At 40.0% G+C, this 20,810-nt stretch overlaps 1 protein-coding gene across 2 annotated transcripts in view; it reads right to left on the reverse strand.

Moving 5' to 3' along the window:
- The window catches only part of LOC148418945 (low-density lipoprotein receptor-related protein 1-like), a 109,806-nt gene extending 90,937 nt beyond the window's left edge, over nt 1-18,869 (reverse strand). For both annotated transcript variants that reach the window (XM_088424297.1, XM_088424296.1), the window contains exons 1-2: nt 18,361-18,869; nt 3,146-3,268 (exon numbers count right to left, since the gene is read on the reverse strand). In XM_088424297.1, the coding sequence (XP_088280423.1) occupies nt 3,146-3,268; nt 18,361-18,457 (220 nt within the window). In that variant the 5' untranslated portion in view covers nt 18,458-18,869. The remainder of the gene's footprint in view (nt 1-3,145; nt 3,269-18,360) is intronic.
- Nucleotides 18,870-20,810: the final 1,941 nt, after the last annotated feature.

A 20,810-nucleotide genomic window follows, 5' to 3' on the forward strand; every position in this document is an offset into this window, starting at 1 on the left:
TTTCTATCCTTTTATTTTAAAAAAAGGGATTTTCCTCAATTTGACAGTGCAGAAAATAAGTTGAATTTTTTTGTTCTATTACTGATTTTGATCCATAACATGTCAGAAAATAGTTTAAAATATTGATCACTAAAATACCGATCAATCCATCTACTCCATAATATGCTCAGAATGTGAATCTATTGGTTTATTAGTGCTTCATTATTACTGCCCTTATTGCTACAGTATTGCTTTTTGGTTTTATTGCCTACTTTATTATTTGCTCGATTGTGGGATGTAGTCTGCTCGGGGAAGTGAACAGAATAAGGATTTCATTGCGTAGTACTATTATGCATATGACTATACAACTCTTGAATCTTGAATTGTTTTCCAAAGTAAAGCAAAGTAAATTGCTTCTTTTCACTCAACACAATGATATTCAATCTGCTAAAGAAATCTGAGCATTTACTGTGGAAAGCCTGAAATCCTGTAGATTGTGTCAGTTTTAGTTCCTAAAAATTGGGGGGGTGGAATATTAACACATTAATTGTAAACATAGCTCGCATTTTTTTTTGTTCATGTTAGAATTATGGCAGCAGAAATGTCAGGCTTAAAATAATAATGTAGTGCTGCTGTGTTGAAAGGATTTTAAATGAAAATTTATGACAAATGGCTTGAAGTAGGAACACTGCCTCCAATTTGGACAACAGCCAAACTAAACACCACATGTTGAGGGAGGGCAAAATATGGAAAAGTAAAAACTGTGAGTGGAAAAAGCACAAAGTGACATGTACTATAACATTCAACAAGTAAAATCGCTCCTTGAGCAACATGGGAAATTTGCATTACAAAGCAAATATTTTGCAATTTTGATATGTTTAGGTTGCGCACTTATAACGTATGAACAGTAAACATGATTTTCAGTGAGTTAAAGACTTTAAGGTGTAGGGGTTAAAACTGAGGGGAAAAGTTGTGGCTTATGGTCCAAATTCCATGGTAGTCTCCTTACAGTGGCTTAAGTGGATTTAAAAAAAGGGGAACTTGGTTCTGCTCCATTGTGGTGATTTGACGTGTCTCCTTCTGTTGCGTTCAATGTCATGTGCTTTTTGTAGTTTGCTGCAGAACTATTTTGAAGAAGAAATCCAACCGTAATCTATCACAACTTCCTTCCAACATGATGACTGTGTCTGGGCAGTTTTTGTCCATTCAGTCACTGATGTCGACTTTCAATCTGTTTAGTTTATCCCAAAGGTGCTTAATGGGGCTGAGGGTTCTTCCTTAAATTGTCCAAAATGTCTTTTCAACAAGAAGGAATTGGGATTCTGAGGTCTCTGATTGATAAAGAGGTCATTCTCAAAACGTTTGCGCATATAGTGGAAGGCCTGTCTCTGACTCACAACCTTTTTCCACGACCACAGTGTGAAGTCAAGTTCCGTCAGTGCACCATTCCCGTAAGGGTTGTTTTTCAGAGGTTCTGGCAGAAGCGAGACGTAGAATGAGACAAGAGATGCAGTCACTGTTGTCTCTGTCCCAGATAGAGACATGGAAGCAGGCCCGCCCACAGATGAGGAGAAGGAGGAAAGAGCAGGTTGTGCAAAACAGCAGGTTTCTCCATTGCTGTGGGCGCGTCTTTAATGACTTCCAGACCGACTTGCTTACAGTCTTCGCGTCTAGACTTCAACTTGAGGCTTCACCTCCCAGTCTCTTGCTCTATGCCAACCCTCCAACAACACGTCAAACGTATACACACATGCGCAAACAGAAAGACACGCATTTTTTTCCTCTACGTCCAAATGGCATGCCCTCTTGGAAAACTCCCTCTGAAAAGCTGACCAGGGACACTGCAGCCAGAGATCCAGCCTGAAAGCATTTCATCTCTAATATAGACTTTGAGATTGTAGTTGTCTTTCTTTTGAGTTCATTTGGTTTACATTTGTTTCATGACCCCATCTATTGTGGCGTTATGAGGGCAAAAAAAGGATATCCCATCCATCCTAGATAAAAAAGAAAAAGAAAACAAACAACGCAAATCACTATGACCCTGAGCTTTAAGGCATGATGACTTCTATGCAAAGCAAACAAAACATCTCATTGTTTTCACTCATAAAAACAAATCAATCCAACAGTTCTCAAGTGGGAATGCCTGAAGGCACATCGGGGACTATGTGAGGTTTTAATATCTCTCTAGTATCTAATTCAGTTTTTTTTATTAATGCTGTAACCCTATTCTTCTCAAAATAAGAGCAAATTAACTGGAACATGAAAAACGCATCACTAAAAGTCATAGTGTTACTCCTTTTCAAAAGTTTGTATGCCTTTGGGTTTTTCTTGTTTGTTTTTTTACAGATGTGCATTGTAACAAGTGATATATATATATATATTTTTTTTTTTTGGGTGGACCAGACAGAAATAAAACAGATGATGTTACATGATTTTTCTTATGGTGTTACTGAATAAAAGAGATACCACTACAAATGAAGTTCCAAGGTTGATCAAATCAAACATGGCTGGAACAGCGGTCTGTTTTAAGTCTTTTTTTGGAGATGTCCCGATCACATTTTTACCAGATTTTGAGGATCGAATAATACTGTACTCAGTCCCAATTTGATAACTTGGCAATGCATTAAGGACATAAAATATTGCATATTCAAATTGTCTTTTTAAAACTAGTATAAAATATTTTATTGTTTTTTAAAAATTTACAAAACCTTTTATATGCTCTTTTATATGCTCCCCCCAAAAAAATATTTTGCACTGGGCTACTTGAACCGGTGATGCATGTTTCAAATATTGAATTAGACTGAAAACCATGATTGCGGAACATTTACTTCAATGTTGAGTTTCAAGCTGCATTATATTCATTTTTACTTCAAAAAAAAAGTCAATGAAGGTAAGTATGTCTTATTAATGCATATAAAAACAAAGAAAGAGAAAAACAGTCAGCCCGAATCATCTCGACGTCGGTAAATTACAGTACAAGATGCACAAATTTAGAGCTGCAGAAACATTGAGTTCCACCAAAGCTCCAATTATGTACTCTGAGAGCTTAAAAGTCAGCCAAGGTTGACTTGTAAATGCAGCCAGATCCACACAATCAGAGTAAACAAAAACAAAAAAAAAAAAGCATGCCTTCAGTTTGGGCTTTTTTGGGGGGGTGAACACTTACAAACATCCGGCTCTTCATCTGAGCCGTCTGGACAGTCTTTCTCGCGGTCGCAGCGCCATCCCTTCGAGATACACGTCACGCCATCTTTACACACAAACTGCTTGGGGCTGCAGGTTTTCGGACCTGAAAAGGAACACATCAGAATACATGAAACCACTACAGACCAATAATATTTTTGTGCCAATGATATTTATTCCTGAGGTCTCATTAGCCAGAGGCGTCTGCTTGGTTCTTTGCCGCGGGCTCTAATTAAACTGTGGACTGAAGCTGGCTGATGGAAAAGCGGTTCCACTAAAAACGTCTTGGAGATGCTTTGAAACTTGATGCTCTCATGTAATGTATTCAGGTCAGTGTTCCCAGTGGTGCAACTCACCGATGAGAGCAAATAACAACGCCGTCAGTTACATTCGCACAAATTGCAAATCCCCGCGGACCGGCACACAGACTCCATCGGGGGTCACCGGAAGCAGAAGTCATGTAGAGCGCCAGATCTTGTGTAATTGTATGTCGAATGTAAATACAACATTTTTCAACTATACACAAACACTTCTAAATCATAGCAAACACTTTTAATCTCCTTATTGGTCAGCTGAGAGGCGTGGTTAAGCATGTTGCTCATAATTTATTGTTTGCATACTGAAAGGCACACTTCTCTAACTCAAAGGTACGTCACATCCATTCATGAATGGCAAGCAGTTGTGTAGCTGCATGTGAATGGGGGGCGTTATGCAAATGACCGTCTTCAGGCATTGTTGCATCTCTGTGTGAAGAGGGATGGTTTTAATAATGTCGTCTGTATGCAGAACCGTTTGAAAACACAAAGCAATAAAAGCTGCTGGGTTTAATACTATCACCTCTTAATACAAAGCTGTATTACTGCAGTGATTCCCGACTACTGTGCCAGAGCATATTAGTATGTCCCGAGATATCCAGCCCCACTCTTGATTGATTAATAATGAATTAATCAATAGGCGCACACTTGCCAAAGCAAATGGATTTCGGCTGGAGTGATTTTCCTTTAATAAGACGTTGTCAGTGACTGATGAAGGCCCTTCTGACGGTGAAAAGTCAGCAAGCCGAAAGCTTCGCTTTTTTCTTGTCGCTACCATTTTTATCGGCGTTACAGTTAAAAGTGCTCTTTTTTTATTATATGGTACATATTAAAAAGCTCTCACGGGGATGTATAACTTCAGCAAAATCACATTTAGCATAGGGGTATACATTACAGATATTTCCATGATATATAGAGAGGCCATATAATGGTATGTGTTTTTAGGTTTTAGCCCTCCTACACAATTTAAACATTACACTTTAACCCTTGTACACACACTTTGCAAACTATAAACATTGCATTTTTTTCTAAGTTTGGAAATGCTTTTCTAGGCATAGTAATTGAAGTTATTTATGAATATTTTTTCTCCTTTAACTACTCAAATTGTTCAGTGGTATCAGTTCTATCTAGACATATGTGGGGTAAATTTATCAACACAAAAAAGATCATCATGATCATGTCAGCTTTTTGTTCACAAGCAGGAATGAAACCATGATCCAGTTCTCAATGTCCGAGTCTTTACCGCTCCTGACCGTGCTCCTAAAATGGATGGTGAGCGACCTTCTGTGGGTAACGACCAAGTCAAACCCTTGATAAAAGCCTTTACGTCTCAATGTGTCTCATACTGCCTCGTCAGAATTTTAAAAGAAGAACAGGAAGAAATTCTGCTGTAACCCCAGGATCGTTTGGGCCTATGATGGGAAAGCGCGCTATCATGGTATACAGATGATGGGATGAAGGCAGCTCAGTAGTATGACAGCATTTTCATTTAAACCTAGCCTCCACGGAGCTCAACCTAAATACTTGGAATTCAACCTGACATATTTTTGCACTCCACTTAATGTGTGTATGCGCGTGCATGTGCATGCGTGTGTACGCGGAGTGGCGTAATTTCTCCCTGAGAAGTCACAAGGTTTTGATTTATTCATGAACAGTAGCCGGGATTACACTCAAATGCCTTCACTATTTTCCTTATCCTTCTTATTCAAAGGTCTTTGTTTGTTTGCATGTTCCGAGGTATCAACAGCCGTAGCTGCGCCTCTCTCCTGTGCTCGGTTTATTTAGGAGCTGACATGCTAGAGCCCGGTAGGATGCTCTGTTTCCAATAAAAGCTGTGGGAGGAGCACTAGATGCTGGTGACGGAAACATATCACAGACCTGAGGAAGTAGGTCAGGAGGTTAGAGAGGTGGAGGTGCGGGTTACTGTACCATGAGAGATTGTTAGTGCGCACAAGTCAAGTCATACAACATACGGTCAAACACGTTGTTGATTCTGAAGGAATTGTTTACTACAACGTAATAAGATAATCGCAGGGTATAGGGAAAAAAAAAATCATAGGTAACAATGCGCAAACCATTAAGGCAATTAGTTGACTACGCACTGTCTATAATGAGTTGATAGCCAATAGTTTTAAGATCATGGACGCATTAGTTTATCACAATATTGAATACTAAAGTGTGCATAATAAGATGATTTGATGCGCATCATATTATTATTTAAGACAGATGAAAAATATACACAGGGTGGGTCTAATTCCAGGGTGTAATTCCATTGTCGACCACAATATGGCTGCACATTAGTTTGGCAGGTTGTAAATTTGAACAGAGACTGAAGCACCAATCATGTTTTGCTAAACAGTCAATAAACCATTTGTTTGGCTTCCAAGAAAGTGCGAATTGCAACTGTTTATGCTATTGAAAACCATGGAAAGCGAGCACAGCCGCCGCTAAATTTGTGTTTAGCTAAGCCCCGAGCATCCCTAATGTGTATGTGAATGTCTGTAACCAACACAGCTGTTATTGTGTTTTTATTCATGGTGTGATGCACACTCTACATATTTAATGTTTATTTAGTGATTTATGTAATCTAATGTACTCACTACTTACAGTATTTCAGAAGGACAATATCTAAAGTTCCATCAGTTAAACGATCAAAGTACTTCATGAATTGCATTGGATGCTTAATCAGTATTTATTTTATGAGTAAAACTTTGTTCAAATGAACTAAAAGACATAAAAAAAGGCAGCCTTTTGAATGGCTCTTCTTAGTGGTTTGTGAACGGCACTTCTTAAAGAGTCAAATGTCCCATTGCTACTTTGTATATTTTACAGTGCATTGCTAGTTTTTAATAATTCAATCGGAAAACAAAAAAACAAAAAAAAAACTTGAGAAAATTGATGCTCAAAGTGGAATGGCTTACTGGCAATTTTCCATTAATTCAATGGCAAGATTTGCAATAACATAAGTTTTGAGTTGTGAGCACAATAACCGCATGAAGAAAACTTGTAAGTCAGGGAACAATTGTGATAGTGTGCATGAAAAAAGCTGGAAAACCATAGCACAATATATACTAATGATCCAATCCGATTACTCATCTCTACTGTATACTAATCAGAACCACTAGAGGACAAAGTTGCATATTTGTATTTGGTAATGTATGAACCATTTGTCATCATACTTGGGCATTTCAGCTTTGTGAATTCATCTCAGCTTTCCCCCGCAATTTCTCCACCGATTCCAATTTCGAGCTATAACATTAATCTGCTTCGGTGACTGTTTACATCTGCAATTTCATTGAATGAAAAGCACTGTTAAAAATTCATTCAACCTTGCTCAGCCCCGTAAAGATGAACATTTGCAGCTTGAATTATTTAAAAAACGTCTTTCCACCTGTTATTCTTCCATAGTCTCTTGGCATGCTGTATAGTTGTCGACTCAAATGTATCTTTTGTTATTGTAACACATTGAAAGCGGGGAAAAAATGGCAGTGCAGAGGAGGCTAACCAGAAACATATGACATAGGACATAAGAGAACAAACTGTATGAAATGGGAGCAAGTGGGTGGACTTAAAGTCAAAGTTGGGGGGGGGCATAAAAAGACTGGAGTGGAATACTGAGATGGGATGGAGGAATGTAACACATGCTACCAATGAGCAGCCTGTGTGTTTACCAAGGTAGAGGCTACTTTTGGGTCATCTCCATTTGGGCTGTGTGATTCAGCACCCCCCCCCCCCCCCCCCCCCCACCACCACCACCACCACCACCCCTCCCAGCCGTTGCGGCCGACAAGATGAGTTCCGTCTGGTTCTGAGGAAGCGTCTTCTCCTAAGACAAACACCAACCTCTCCTCCAGCCACAGCCCCATTTCCTCACACCCACAACACGGCTATAAATAAATTGGACGTCTGCCTTTGGAGATCAGCGGGGGCACTCCGAACTTACAGCAGACATCGAGACTACACGCTGTTCAAAGTCAATTGCGGAAGTTATATTATACAAGAAAATCTGCCTTCAACCTACACGGTCCCCCATTCATGCGGCCTTCAGAAGAACGATGTGCGCCAGCTCCAGGAGGCCGGATTTGTTCCTGACCCTTTTCCTTGACCTTCGTATTAAAGCAGAAAGGAAGCAGAATGTGCCTGCAGGGGCAAGTTAAGTAGCTGCAAACTTGCTCTGATCCGTCAGTCTATTATATGAATATGAAAGCTAAAATAGTGTTGTGTTGAGTGAACCAACATCACAAAGGACAATCTGCTGATGCCGTGATTTCACACAAGGAAAAGGAAATTGATCAGTCACTTGACTGGACAATTCAAATCAGTCCAATTAGGTGGAATCATCTCTGTATTAAAGTTCTGTTTCCATTTGAGTGTCATTTCAAGCAAAGGAAGGAAAAAAATCGGCTACAGAAGTTAACAGCCGAATGTAGCTATACTTCCATAGCTTTTCTTTAAACCAAAACTGACCGTAATTCCCCAAATACAGGACGCACCTGTATATAGGACACACCTTTAGTTTTAGGGTCAAATTCTGGTATTTCCCACGTTACTGTGTATAAAAAGCATTAACAGTTTAGCAACAATGTAAAACTACAGCAAAACAGAATAAAACTCATCTTCCTACATTCTTCATATTTTATTGTGTTCATATCTATAAATTATATGTTTGTTGCGAGTTAAGTGTGTTTCGGAATTCCCACTTTGTGAGCAGTCATTGAACGCAGCGCGCCAGCGAAACGTTGAATGCACTCCAAGCAGTTGTTTTTCCTTTTCCTAACGACTCAGCTCAAGTTCATTTTTCCTTCAATACCCAAAGTTGCAAACCTCTGACCCTTTTAAAAAGATTTTTCAGGGTTTCAATTGTCCTTATTTTTTCCCCAATGCATTTCAATGGGCATGGTTTATACGCAGCAAATAAACGTTTAAATCGACATATTAGTCTACCTTCTGATCAGGTCTGTTCTGTTCGTGTGTGATTAAACTTGCTGATCGTAATCGGTTCCAAAATCCGGATCTTAGTCAACAATCATCTATCCTTCTATTTACTATACTGGTTATTGTTATGGCCGAACTAGGACCCATGTTTGGCAAAAGGCATTCACACAATCAAGTAATTATCATCGATCGATTAATCAACTAATGGTTTGTCTATTTTCAGAAGTGACAATGTAAAATGCCAACTTTATGCAAGTAAGACTTTCCTTACTGTATCTGGCTATAACAAGCCCAAAAACTCTTCTTGACTCCATAGAGACACCGTAACAGTTCGAGGCAACAACCACCGTAGTCTTAGAACTAGATTCTCTCTTCACTCAGGATGTAATGATTTAGCCTCAAGAATTGAGAATAATAAAAATGTCAGTGCACCCAAAAAAACACCGGGTGGGCGTGTAGGCTGAGGTAATTGCATAGTGCGCTTATTCAAAAATATTTACAGACTCTTGAAATGTCTACCGGGGGTTAAAAAGTCACAGAGTTTAGTCTACTAAAGATTGGATGTACTTTCACTACCAAAACACTGAATTTCTCAAGGAGAAACGATCATCCTCCCATCTTAGATTTACGGTTTATTACGATTTCACAAGTATTTGAGGGGAAGGAGATAAACAGCATGACTCGCCTCTGATACGGCTTTTGTCCTTTCTGAGAGGCCACAACACAGCTGCTCATAAATATCCTGACAGGCATTATGAGGAATCGAATGCAACTAATGACTGTAATAAGTCAACCTAAAATTGTGTTATTCATTTTATTTGCACTTTTTTTTTCTCAGAGGCAATAAAATTGTTTTCTACAAACAGCAGTATTTCGGATTGTTTTTGTAGGCAAATTCGGGAAAACATCGATTCTGGCCTGTTTGGCAAGTACACCATCCCTACTACAACAAAAGCATGAAAAATCCAAGGTTTTGCAACAAGAGAGCAAAAGAGCAAGGGGGAGAAAAAGTTTTCCAATTTGCAACATTACAAAACAGAGAAGAGGCCCCAGCTGTGTCTGTTAAATAAACCATTTCAACAGACATGAGGGAACTGCGCAAGCTGTAAAAATGATAGAAGAAAGAGCTCACGGATTGCAAATGAGGATTAATATGGAACTCGCAAAGTTTACTGGTTCAAGATTTTTCAACACTCACCAGCCCTATTTTCACAATGCCTTCATGACTTTCAATACAAGGCGTAAAAGATCAGCGTAGAAGATAAAAGCATTGTGTTATGACTAACATTGTCATAGTTATTAATTTAACTGTTTCTTAATAGGGTTGTATTTTGCATTGCTGTGCAACATGTTTGTAATGCACTCTGTGGACTACGACGATACATGAATAATCATATTGTCAAATTTATACCAGCTACAAACATTGATTTATTGTATAGTCATTTAAAGAGATTCATCTGTCAATTATTTTTTATTTTTTATTTCACAAGCACAGTGAAATACAACATAAATAAATTAAGATTCAGTTGTTGGTTTAGACCATGACACGCCAGAAAATGGGCAATAGTGTTTAATCTTTTTTCAAAGTTAATATTTTCCAATATTTTTTTCTTTTTAATTAAACACAAAGGTATTATGTCTGCTTACATGGAGGGCTATAGAAATAGAGATTTTTTTTTTTACTTTTTTTTACTTGTGAGAGGAATTCTGAACCATACCCTAACCCTCAAAACTAGTTTTCGGTTATCCAAAATAGTTCTCGATTAATTTGACAATTGATTAATTGTCAATTAGTCTACTAATCGTCATATCTGACAGCGTCAAGCAAAACGGAACATTAAAAGTCTTCTTTTTTTTTTGGGCCACAGTATGAATGAATTGTAAATATACCTAATGAAGTGGCCAATAATCAAAAACTTTTTCTTCCTTACAGAATTTTTTGGGAGTAGGGTGGATGATTCTCTTTGAATGTTTTGTCTGTTGAAAGTCTTGTGTGGATGTAGGCCAAAACCAACAATGCCTCTGCTGGCTGTCGCCATGTAGTGCACTCTATTTTGCTATAATATGTAAAGGACCAACGAATTCCACAGATTTGGTCAATCCCTTAACGATCGATTAAGCAAATATGACACATTTCCTTTGGTCTACATAAGTATGTGTAATGAAAACAGAAGGAGACTTAACGTCAAGAAGGTCGTTAAGTGTGACGTCAGTTGCCGGGGGAATTAGGATTTTTTACAGGTCAGCCCTGAGCACAAAGCAGATCTAAACAAGCCTTAGTGGTACAGAAAGGCACAACCTCTTAACGAAGCGGGGTAATCACAAGTGAACCTAATTAAGAGCAACTCGGATGTCTGGCTGAGATTCCACTATATCTGAAGCCCAAAGCTATAATCAACCGAGACGGATATTTGTGTTGGGATCATCGCCGGAACCATCAAGGAAGACGACTTAGGCATCTTTAACTTCCACATGAGGATTACATCAAATTCAGTGGGGGAGTGTAAGGATGGAAGATTTAAGAGAACCCCAAAGGTGTGCTCTTCAATTATCTACCGAGTCAGTTTAGACAAATCCCTGTGCCACGCTGCCGCCACTAGAGCACACGCTGTACATAGCTGCAGAGGGAGAAGAATGACAATTAAGCCTACTTAGTATGCTGCTGAAGGGAAATATTAAAGAAGATTATACAAAATTCTTTTCATAAGATCGGTGCGAGTTTCAAGTTTCTGTCAAGTAGCTCCATGGAACCTAATTAGATTCTCTAGAATGTTCTACAAACCCTCATGATGCATGTGCCGAGGAAAACAGCATCACCTCCATGCTATTTCGTCACCAACATGAATGAAAGGAGTAGCCAAAGAAATTACCGTAATTTAGCGTAATTTACCGTAATTTACCGTAATTCCCCAAATACAAGACGCAGTGGGATGAGCTAGAGGGCGGAAGTCAGTTGGCTGTTAGCAGCCAGTGCCTGCTGCAGCTGACAACAGCTCGTGTTAGTTGAGGTTGTTATGGCAATATTTTCAATAAAAGAAGCGATCAGACTGAACCACCGTCCGAGTCCATCCTTATTCACACACGGGAATTTTACTAAAAACGGAGAGGATCATGTAAAGATTATGATGTCTCCACTTGATTCAATTAAGAGCGGCAAGGTATGGACCGGTTTTCGCTGGTTAAAGGTATTCCATTCGCCTCATTTATTAAATGTGGTCTTTTGGTATATACACACATTAATAAACGTGGTGCAACACGGATAGTGCACAAATTTGGGTATTTGTGGCAAAATGAACTTCAGCTGCGTCACGAAGAAAAGGAAAAACAAATGTTTAGAGCGCATTCAACGTTAAACTGGCGAGGCGTTCACTGACTGCTCACAATGTGAGAAATCTGAAACACACTTAACCACCATGGCTTGGTGTCACTTTGGTGTCATGTGGAAATGTGAATGATGACGTCAGACGACGACAACGAGTACTATTTCAATAAACAATTCTAATTGAACCAAGGAAGGTATTGTTTAAATCAAGGTCAGACATCTGTTGTGAATTTCGCCATTCAGATTCTTGTTAGAGAAGAAAAAGTTGAGGAAAAAGTATTCACACATTGAGTTGACGTGTATTTAAAATCTGACAGGTCAACTTCAGTTTTACCTTGAAAGCTTAAGGCGCATTTTTGATTCATCCTGAAATTTTACAGGAAAGATGGGATATCCTGCACTTTTTGTGAGCGGTGTTAGTTTATTTCCCTGATGGACTATGGCACAAATCAACCACTGATAATGTTACACATAACGGTAGACTCTTTCGATGAATGTTCAGAATTCCGGTTTGAAATCCTCACAGTTAAATGTACTGTATAACAATGAATCTATTAATCGACAACTAATTAATGAATAAACTAATTAATAGTTATTTTTAGGGGCCGACCGATTAATCGACTGGCCACTTAATTCGGCACATTATGGCCCTTCACACATCGGCGAAACGTAATCAGCCAAATGGCTAATGCTTGCCGATATTTAAGTTTTATGTGCCCTTTCCATTTACAACAATTGCATACATTCAACTTCTCTATTAGTACTAATAGTGAAGTCTATTATTTAACAATGCTGTCATTATTTGCTGCACATGAATCTATACTCTAACTTTGTCAGCATGTTTTGCCGCCAGATAATTCAGACCAACTCAAAATCAACTATCCAGTTATTCAATGCCATAAGCCACAGTAATGTAGAACTGCTTTGCCACATATTGAAAGTTGTCCTGATATTTGTATTGCATTACTGAGCTTCACAGGCAAACTAACAGAAACACATCACACTGTGATGCCAGTGTTACAGGGCTGTAAGATAAGAAGTTAAAATTATTTTATCAAGGTGTTGAATTGTTGCATCCCGTTAGGTGTGTCTGCTTCAATTTTCCATACGGGGACTGAACACTCAACTGCCAGCAAAAACATGGATGCCGGGCAAGAGAAAATCCTAGCGAAGAGTAAAATTGATGACAATGAATGTATGAGATGTGTAGGCCGAAGCTTAAAATAGCAATTTTTTTCATCTACTGGTGGAACCTTTTAAATTCTCTATAGGGGAAAGGAATCATCTCTTAACAATGAGGCAACAGGCGAGAGTACTGCCTGGAGATCGTTTTGTACATTAATGGTCAAGGGGAAAAAAATGCAATTAGTCACAGAGGTGGACTTAGGAGCAAAATTACAATGTAGTACATGCACCATTGTGGGCTCTGTCTTGTTGCTTAGGTTTAGGTCTGGCAATCACTAAGGCGCAGGTCAGGGTGGGGTCAGTTTGGTAGAAAGGCGCAGCTTGGCGCAGATAGACAGAGGCGGTGCGTGCCATAAGAGCATCTAAGCAGCCGTCTCCTACTGCGCAATCAGAGCGGCCCCTCCCGATCCTTTTCAATGATTTGCACCTGACTAGCCCGGACTGTCTAGATGGCGGAAAATGCCAGAAAAAGTTGACGCATGCAAAGTACACAGATCTGAAAGTAGACCTCCTCTGGCTAGTGATGTTAATTTGGCCTGGAGGAGGCCACGCCTGTTGTGTGCCATGACACACTGAGAACCACTGCCCAGTGTAAGCATGCACTTTGCTTATTTTAAACAAAGAGAAAACTAAAGGAGATCCCTCTGTAAAGATTAACCTGCAACTTTTGGTGGGGCAACGCTACCCTGTGCTGGGAGAGCGGTCACCCGCATGCCCAAAAATGCACAATGCGATCTACCCGATTCCCAAACACAGAAACACAGATTTACACCTGCACGAAAATGAAGATGCGCCGGTATTTAGACCAAACGCACGTGCACCCAGCTACCAAATTAATTTATGTCTGTTTTTCATTTTCTCTCTGTCTGTCACCTCACTGACTGCATTTAAATATCAAAATACAAACGCTCAGAGAATTGTGTATAATTTGTGCAGTTTCCCAAATACCTCATGGGACAAGCAATATTTAAATGGCCACAACCACACATGATCCTCACAAAAGGTACCGCTTTAAATTAATGGCATACATACTGTACATGGCACAATGTCAGCATTCTGTCGGCTCTCCAAGCAGCGCAGCCATCTAGGCAGTGAAAGATGCCAACAATGAGAGGTGAGTATGCTACAAGACTTGTAAAGAAGAAAAATGCCTCTGCCGCCATTTGGGCGTATTTGGGTCCAGATGATAAAACAGAGCCTGACAACAAAGCAGAGGCCATTTGTCTCAGAAAGCTGCCACCTAAGAAGCCAGCACATTATGCTGCTCCTCTGCTCCAATTCAAGAGCTGCTTCAAAAAAAAATAAAATGAAATAGAGCTGAAATACTTTACCTAGCGCTGTTAGTGCATGATATTATATCTTATTCAGATACATGGGATAGATAGGTGAAATATCAGAAACACCTCTCAGTGTGATGCAGCGCAATTTTGCTCCACTTATACAACCAAACTGAGCCTTTTTATCACTTGAAATGTAATATTTCACTGTGATATTTGCTCTTGCTGAAATCTAACAAAGCGACCAGTGAGCTTTTGCGCCGAGTTAAATTTATTATGCTACTTTCTATACCGAATAATCTCATTTTCTATTCTGAATTACTTCGACTGGTCTCGAGCCAATCACAGTTTACACGGATTGATGGTTCGTGGTCAAATAAAAGCTAATACTGTTTATCACCTGTAATGAGCACTTGTGTTTTTTTGCTTAGCTGATTATCTGATTGGAGTTCACTCAACAAGCCGTCACTTTCAAAATAATTAGTAGTCGTCGTGGTAATTACTGTTTTTGGTTTCTTTTACCTTCTCGGCATGCATGGACAATGAGGAGCATGACAACATGACATATTTGTGCGTCTAAATCAAAACGCATACTGAATTTTGGTGATGTCGCAACTTAAAGATGATTGCACGAAACGTAAACAATCAAAATCAAGTCACGCTCTCTCTGTGTCTTTTTGGGATGTTACAAGATGGCTCTCAAAACGAAACATCTGATCTCCTTTCAATCCGCTCATGTTTTCCCCACGTGAAATAAGCCAGGCTAGCCGTTTAGCGTACGTCCACAAGGCTAACAAATGGCTCGCAGCAGAACACGCTCCGGTTATAGAATCAATTCACAAAGCTTTCCATTAAGCACAACACCGGTGAAACGCTTTAATGAAGTATGAATAAAAAATGTATGCATGCAAGTATGATTTATGATTTAGTAATGTAGCGTTTTCCAGTGATAAAAATATTACATCCACGGCTCGCGTGAGACATGAAGCAACTTCGTGGACATCTTTAATCTGCAGCTTAAACTGTGAAGAATTTGATGATGCTTCTCAGCCTTAAAGTAGCAGCGTAATAATGTGGCTGGATTTCAATGAGCCTCGCTTGTTATTTTTCCTCAGAAAATCCACTGACCAAAGTACTGGATTATATACCGCTAGGCAATGCAAAGCAGCTACTTTACAGTGTCGCATTAGATATTTAACCGCAGAACAAGCCGAGATCTGAAAATGTATTTTCCACATGGACTTTCAATTGGACTGAGCAAGACTAAGCTGCCAAATGCTCTCCGTTTGCCATTTTGCTTTGAGTTGTCAGCAAACAGTCAAATGTGAACCTTTTGGCCACAGAATTGTTGGCCTCACACTGCGGATCCTCTAACCAAATGTTACAACTGAGGCCACATGGAGGGAATGATATTAAGTTTCTTAGCAAGGAAGAGGTAACAAATGTAGCCGAGATGTATGTTGGATTTACCGCTCGCCAATTTGTTGTGCAAAACGACGTAAGCAAACTCGGAGAGTGTTCTTGCAATGACATTGTGTCGTACAGTGAAGCAATCTGAATTCCTTCATTAGGGCTTTTTCCACTAAGCCCCCAATTAGCAGAGTTTTCTGAACAATCTGAGACTGTTCGCCGAGGTCTCCACTGAGAAACAAAGGGAAGTTTAGACCCAATTAAACCAAGGGCTTGCTGGTGACCTGGGGCCTGGCTACAGTACTAAGACTCTTTGGCGGTCCGGCACATGGCAAAACAACTCTATGCAAGTCAGGAAGAAAGAAAAAAAATACCGGCAAACGACTTAATCCTCCGAATCACATTTGTCCCGTTTGAACAAGAGTTAACGTGATAATGCTTGGGAGGTGCTAGTATCAAGTTGACACGAAATAATGACTGACAACATAATGGAACTTTTCAGGAGGAAAATACATTTCATAATGTTGTGTTTAAAAAAAAAAAAAAACTTGCAGCATTTTAGTCATGGTGACCTTAAACAAGCCACAATGATTATTCTCGCTGACAAGCAACCACGCAAGGATGACTCATCAAATAAGATGGATGACACTCGCACCAAAAATATGATTCCATCATATATAGGCGTGTGATAATAACTCACTGAAACGTTTTACCTTGCGCGGAATGACTTTTAAACGGTATAGTGCAGTGCTTGGATACAGCCAGCAGAGGCGCCATTGATTCCGTCTTAACTTCTTTGTACTATATGACATTAAATTGAAGTAAAAATAACCAAATTTGGGGTCCGAAAGGGCCTGACACGATATTGATCCTATTTTGTGGGTTGTTTTGTAAAAAGATGAATATCAACCCAGAATGTTGGCTCAGGTTGACGCAAACATTGGGTCATTCATTTTTGGACCCATAATTTGGTTATTTTATTGCCCAAATGTTTTTAGAGTGTAATTTTATTTTTTCAAACAATGGGCCAAAAAGGATTGTTAAACGTCCATGCTCTGGTGGGATTTGTCATCTTGTTGCAGACTTGTTGGTGGTTGCAGGCTGTATTCAAGGTGGTAATTGAGCTCAATTTTGTCGAGTGGAACAACATGACTTCAAAGATTTTTTTTGGGAAGACGATGAATCTCATAAAATCCAGCTTGTGATTTAAAACAGACAAGTCTTCAAAGACCTCCAGAATTTAATGATATATCACATGCAAATGCTAATTTGTTTTAGAAAAGCATTTTGTATTCATTAAAATGTTGAACGCAAAGGTAGCCGCGAGAAACAACAGGTTTCCTTTCAAAGTCGAGAAAATCGAACCAATCGGCTTTGTGCTCTGCAAACACGCCGAGGTGTGCGTGAGTAGGGTTTGGAGGTTTTAATGGCTTCCAGAAGTTGTTCCAGACAGTGAAGGTGTGCAAGGTCACTTGTGGGAAGAAGGGTGGGTGGGGGCTGTTTTAGACCGTATATGACAACACTAAAGTCTTTTTGGTTCCAATGGAAAGTCTATTACAGTATTTGACCGATTGTGAATCTCAGTGGATGAGACATTACTCACACTATTATGTGACTGGGGTGAAGAAAAGATGGCATACCATAATAAACACACCATATTAAAATACTATTGCAGATCCCAAACCGTTTTTTTTAAGTAAACATTTTGGGGTCAGGATAGAATTGCTTCCCTGGATCCCCGCTAAACTGTACTACCAAATGTTGCCTATTTTTAAGAAAGGTGCAACAATAACAAATTCTGATTTTATCACGCGTAAAAAGTTGTGATGTCATCAGACTATATTGGACTTTTCTAGGATAAAGTTGTGAAATTAATGCCAAACCTAAAGATGAGAAGAAAATAATTTTAAACTACAGTATACCTTTGTTTTTATAAAATGATGCCATTGTCTATTGTGCTTTGCCTTGTGAGGATAAGCAGTTCAGAGAAAGAATTGATGGTATATGCCTTTGGCTATTAAAAAAATCCGAGCAGGCCTGATTTAAGAGATGACACTTAACCATTATAAGGCCTTTTAATTAAGCCAAAGTTAAGGCATAATTGGTTGAGTATGTTTTTTTTATTAGCAAGTCAATGCCTATAAGTAGGTTTGCACAATTTGAATGATAACATATCATAAATTACTATAAGGAGCTACAATTTACAGACTCCAAGCGTCTGGGGAGCTCACTCTGCAAACCTTTGGTTTTTGTCCATAAAACAAAATATTCCATAAGTATGGACACACTGTAAATGGAAGTAGAAGTAGACAGTTTTAGCAGCAACATTTCAATCAGGTTCATCCAAAATGGTGCTAAAATTTTGGAAGAAAAATCACGTATTGCCAATTATGCTTGCAATCAATTGTGGTTGATTCTGGGCTAGCAGACACTCGAGGTCGAGTGTCCCCAATTTGAGACCGGTGATTTAAAGGCATGCCGCCAATCACAGGCATTAAAAATATACGTGTAGTGCATTACGTGCTATCTAAGAGCAAGAGCTCCTGGGGCCTGTGCCATCATATTCTCAATGAAAGTCAGCGTGAATTTGTCTCCTCGCAGAGAAGGGTTGGCTGTGACACTGCAATATTCACGTGGCGCAAACAAAAGACGCCTTTTAATTGTTGCAGCAACGTGGGGCGAGCAGCTGAGCACAATGAATTAAAAAAAAAAAAAAAGCAGCAGGTGAGAGGGGGTGCAAAACAAGACCGCTTACCATCAACAGCCCTGGACGGTGAGACGACTTCGGAGCTGTGCAACATTCCCAAGACGAGCAATCCTGCTGCCAGCACGTTGGCCGCGGTGCGCAACATTGTTGTGGTCTATCCGGAGGGAATATTAGTCATCAATCGCCTCTTGGAGCTGTCACGCTGGTTGCTTGCAGACAGGCGAGAAGATGCTCCTCGCCGGGCATCCACCGCCGCTGCGTGCCAAACAGCGCGCTGAGTTGTCAAGGTTCACAAAGGTTCAAGGCTTCCGGCTCGCTCTTCTCCCAGCCAGCCCGGGGCTGCCTCGGGGCTCCCCGGATGCATGGACAGCCCGGCCACCCTCGCGAAGGCTAGCGGGCTCGGCTAGCCTGGCTTTTGCGCTCGAGCTGGAGCAGCTGATCGCGCAACCCGTCCGAAAAGGAGGAGATCGGGGGTGCCCTGGGTTCCGCCGGTGGAGGCGAGGGGAGTGCGTCAAGAAGCTGGCGGATGGGAGAGAGCTCGCTTACCCGGTCGCCCCTGTCGCCACTGGCCGCAGATTGACGAGCTGGAAGCTCCAAGCGCCGTCAACCAGCGGTCTGATGTGTGACGTCGGCTGCCTCTCCTTCTCCTCCTCCTCCTCCTCCTCCTCCTCCTCCTCCTCCTCCTCCTCCTCCTCCTCCTCCTCCTCCTCCTCCTCCTCCTCCTCCTCCTCCTCCTCCTCCTCCTCCTCCTCCTCCTCCTCCTCCTCCTCCTCCTCCTAGGGAAGGATGATTTAGGGTGATCAAGGGAATATTCAAACAAAAATAAACATTTTGTTTTTCGGTTCATCACATCCCAAATAAAACTTGCGCTCAAAACCTTTTCAACTTTAAAATATTTAACTGAAAAATGATCTTTCAATGAATAACAAAAACATAAATGGCGGGTTGAATATTACGCCCGCCCCGCCTAACATATTCAAAAACTCTGAACACCTCATTCAGCAAATTAGCAAATTGATTCATTAATTTAATCAAACAATGACTTGACCTTTTTGCCAAGATGGAAGTTTACTTTCTCCTTCAAAAGAGCCAACGTGTAAGGAGGAGTAAAGTCAGAATCGTTCTTTCCACTAATAGTTGTACGTGCCCCCACTTGTCTAAACATAACATTCTAATTGTTGTTGTGTTTATGAAAAATCAATGAAGCAGCAAAATCCGCAAGTTCTTATCCATCTCAGAGGGTGGCTATTTTGCTACTTGCTATCGGCAAAAAAACATCATTGTGCCTTAGCGCTCACGGATCACTTGTTTTCTGAGTTTAAAAACTGAGAAAGAACTTTATTGAGTGAATGCATACACTGTATATTATATTAGAAATTATCTATCTATCTATCTATCTATCTATCTATCTATCTATCTATCTATCTATCTATCTATCTATCTCATGTCAGTCTGTCTGTCTGATAAACAGAACATGTAACTTCAACACAATAGCCTAATAATGGTTATTTTATTTTGATACGATGGTTATTTTATTTTGATACGGTCTCCATTACGGTACACGTGCACAGCTGCGCAACACATGTGAAAAGCTGCCCGACAGCGACACCTACAGATTTTACAACGTCAGTATTGGGAGGAACAAAGGGTTCTTTCTTTTGTGTTATGGGAGATGGGGGGGAAATACTGTCTCACCACCAAAATGACTGTTTGGTCTCCAGCCGAGCCCACCACTTTTACCGTAGCCAGCTTTTCTATCACACAAAGAGAAACGACTGGCTTCTGCGGGCATTTTCACTTTCTCGTTACATTCTTGACTTTTTTTAAGCACTGGCCTGCTTATTTTAGCACTTTCATTGGTGCTTGCAAATGTGGTCATGCCAGATGTTTTTGCCCAGTCTGGCCATAGTCAAACAGAAAACGTAGTGGAAGAAACAGGAAAGTGCATTGTGCATAGTGCTCAAATAAAGTAAATTAGGATAATGGAAGCTCTACTTTTGTTCCTTTCTTGGGTTAGCCTGCCACCATTTTGTTTACACTATCTGATGCCAGTAAGGTTCATCACTGCACGTAATCATACTTCAACAAAGGTTGAAGTTAAAGTTGAAGTAAGTATCAACAGTACAGTAGTTTGTGTATTTTTGACAGTTGTCACAATCACAGTACCCGATTATGACAGCCCTTGTTTTTACATGCACTGTCTTTTTACTTAAAACTACGGCAGTCGATATTTGTTCAAGTTTTTTCAAATTCACCGGCAGATGGCAGCAAAACACAAGCAGTAAAGAATGAAAGGACCTCGTTATTAAGAGTATTATAGCAGAATGGACTAAAATTGTATAACTAACTGTAAAGTACATTTTAAAAATGTCAAAAACTCTTTTTCCCATCAGGATACTTCAAAAAGTCCTTGAAGTATTTTGGCAGGAGACGACAGTATAAATTAAATAGATGATGGCAGAAGAAAGAAAAAATATGTCCAGAATACAAAAAGAATA

Source organism: Hippichthys cyanospilos, chromosome 9 (assembly GCF_059441005.1).
Source record: "Hippichthys cyanospilos isolate Australia breed blue-spotted pipefish chromosome 9, RoL_Hcya_1.0, whole genome shotgun sequence".
NCBI classification, from domain to species: domain Eukaryota; kingdom Metazoa; phylum Chordata; class Actinopteri; order Syngnathiformes; family Syngnathidae; genus Hippichthys; species Hippichthys cyanospilos.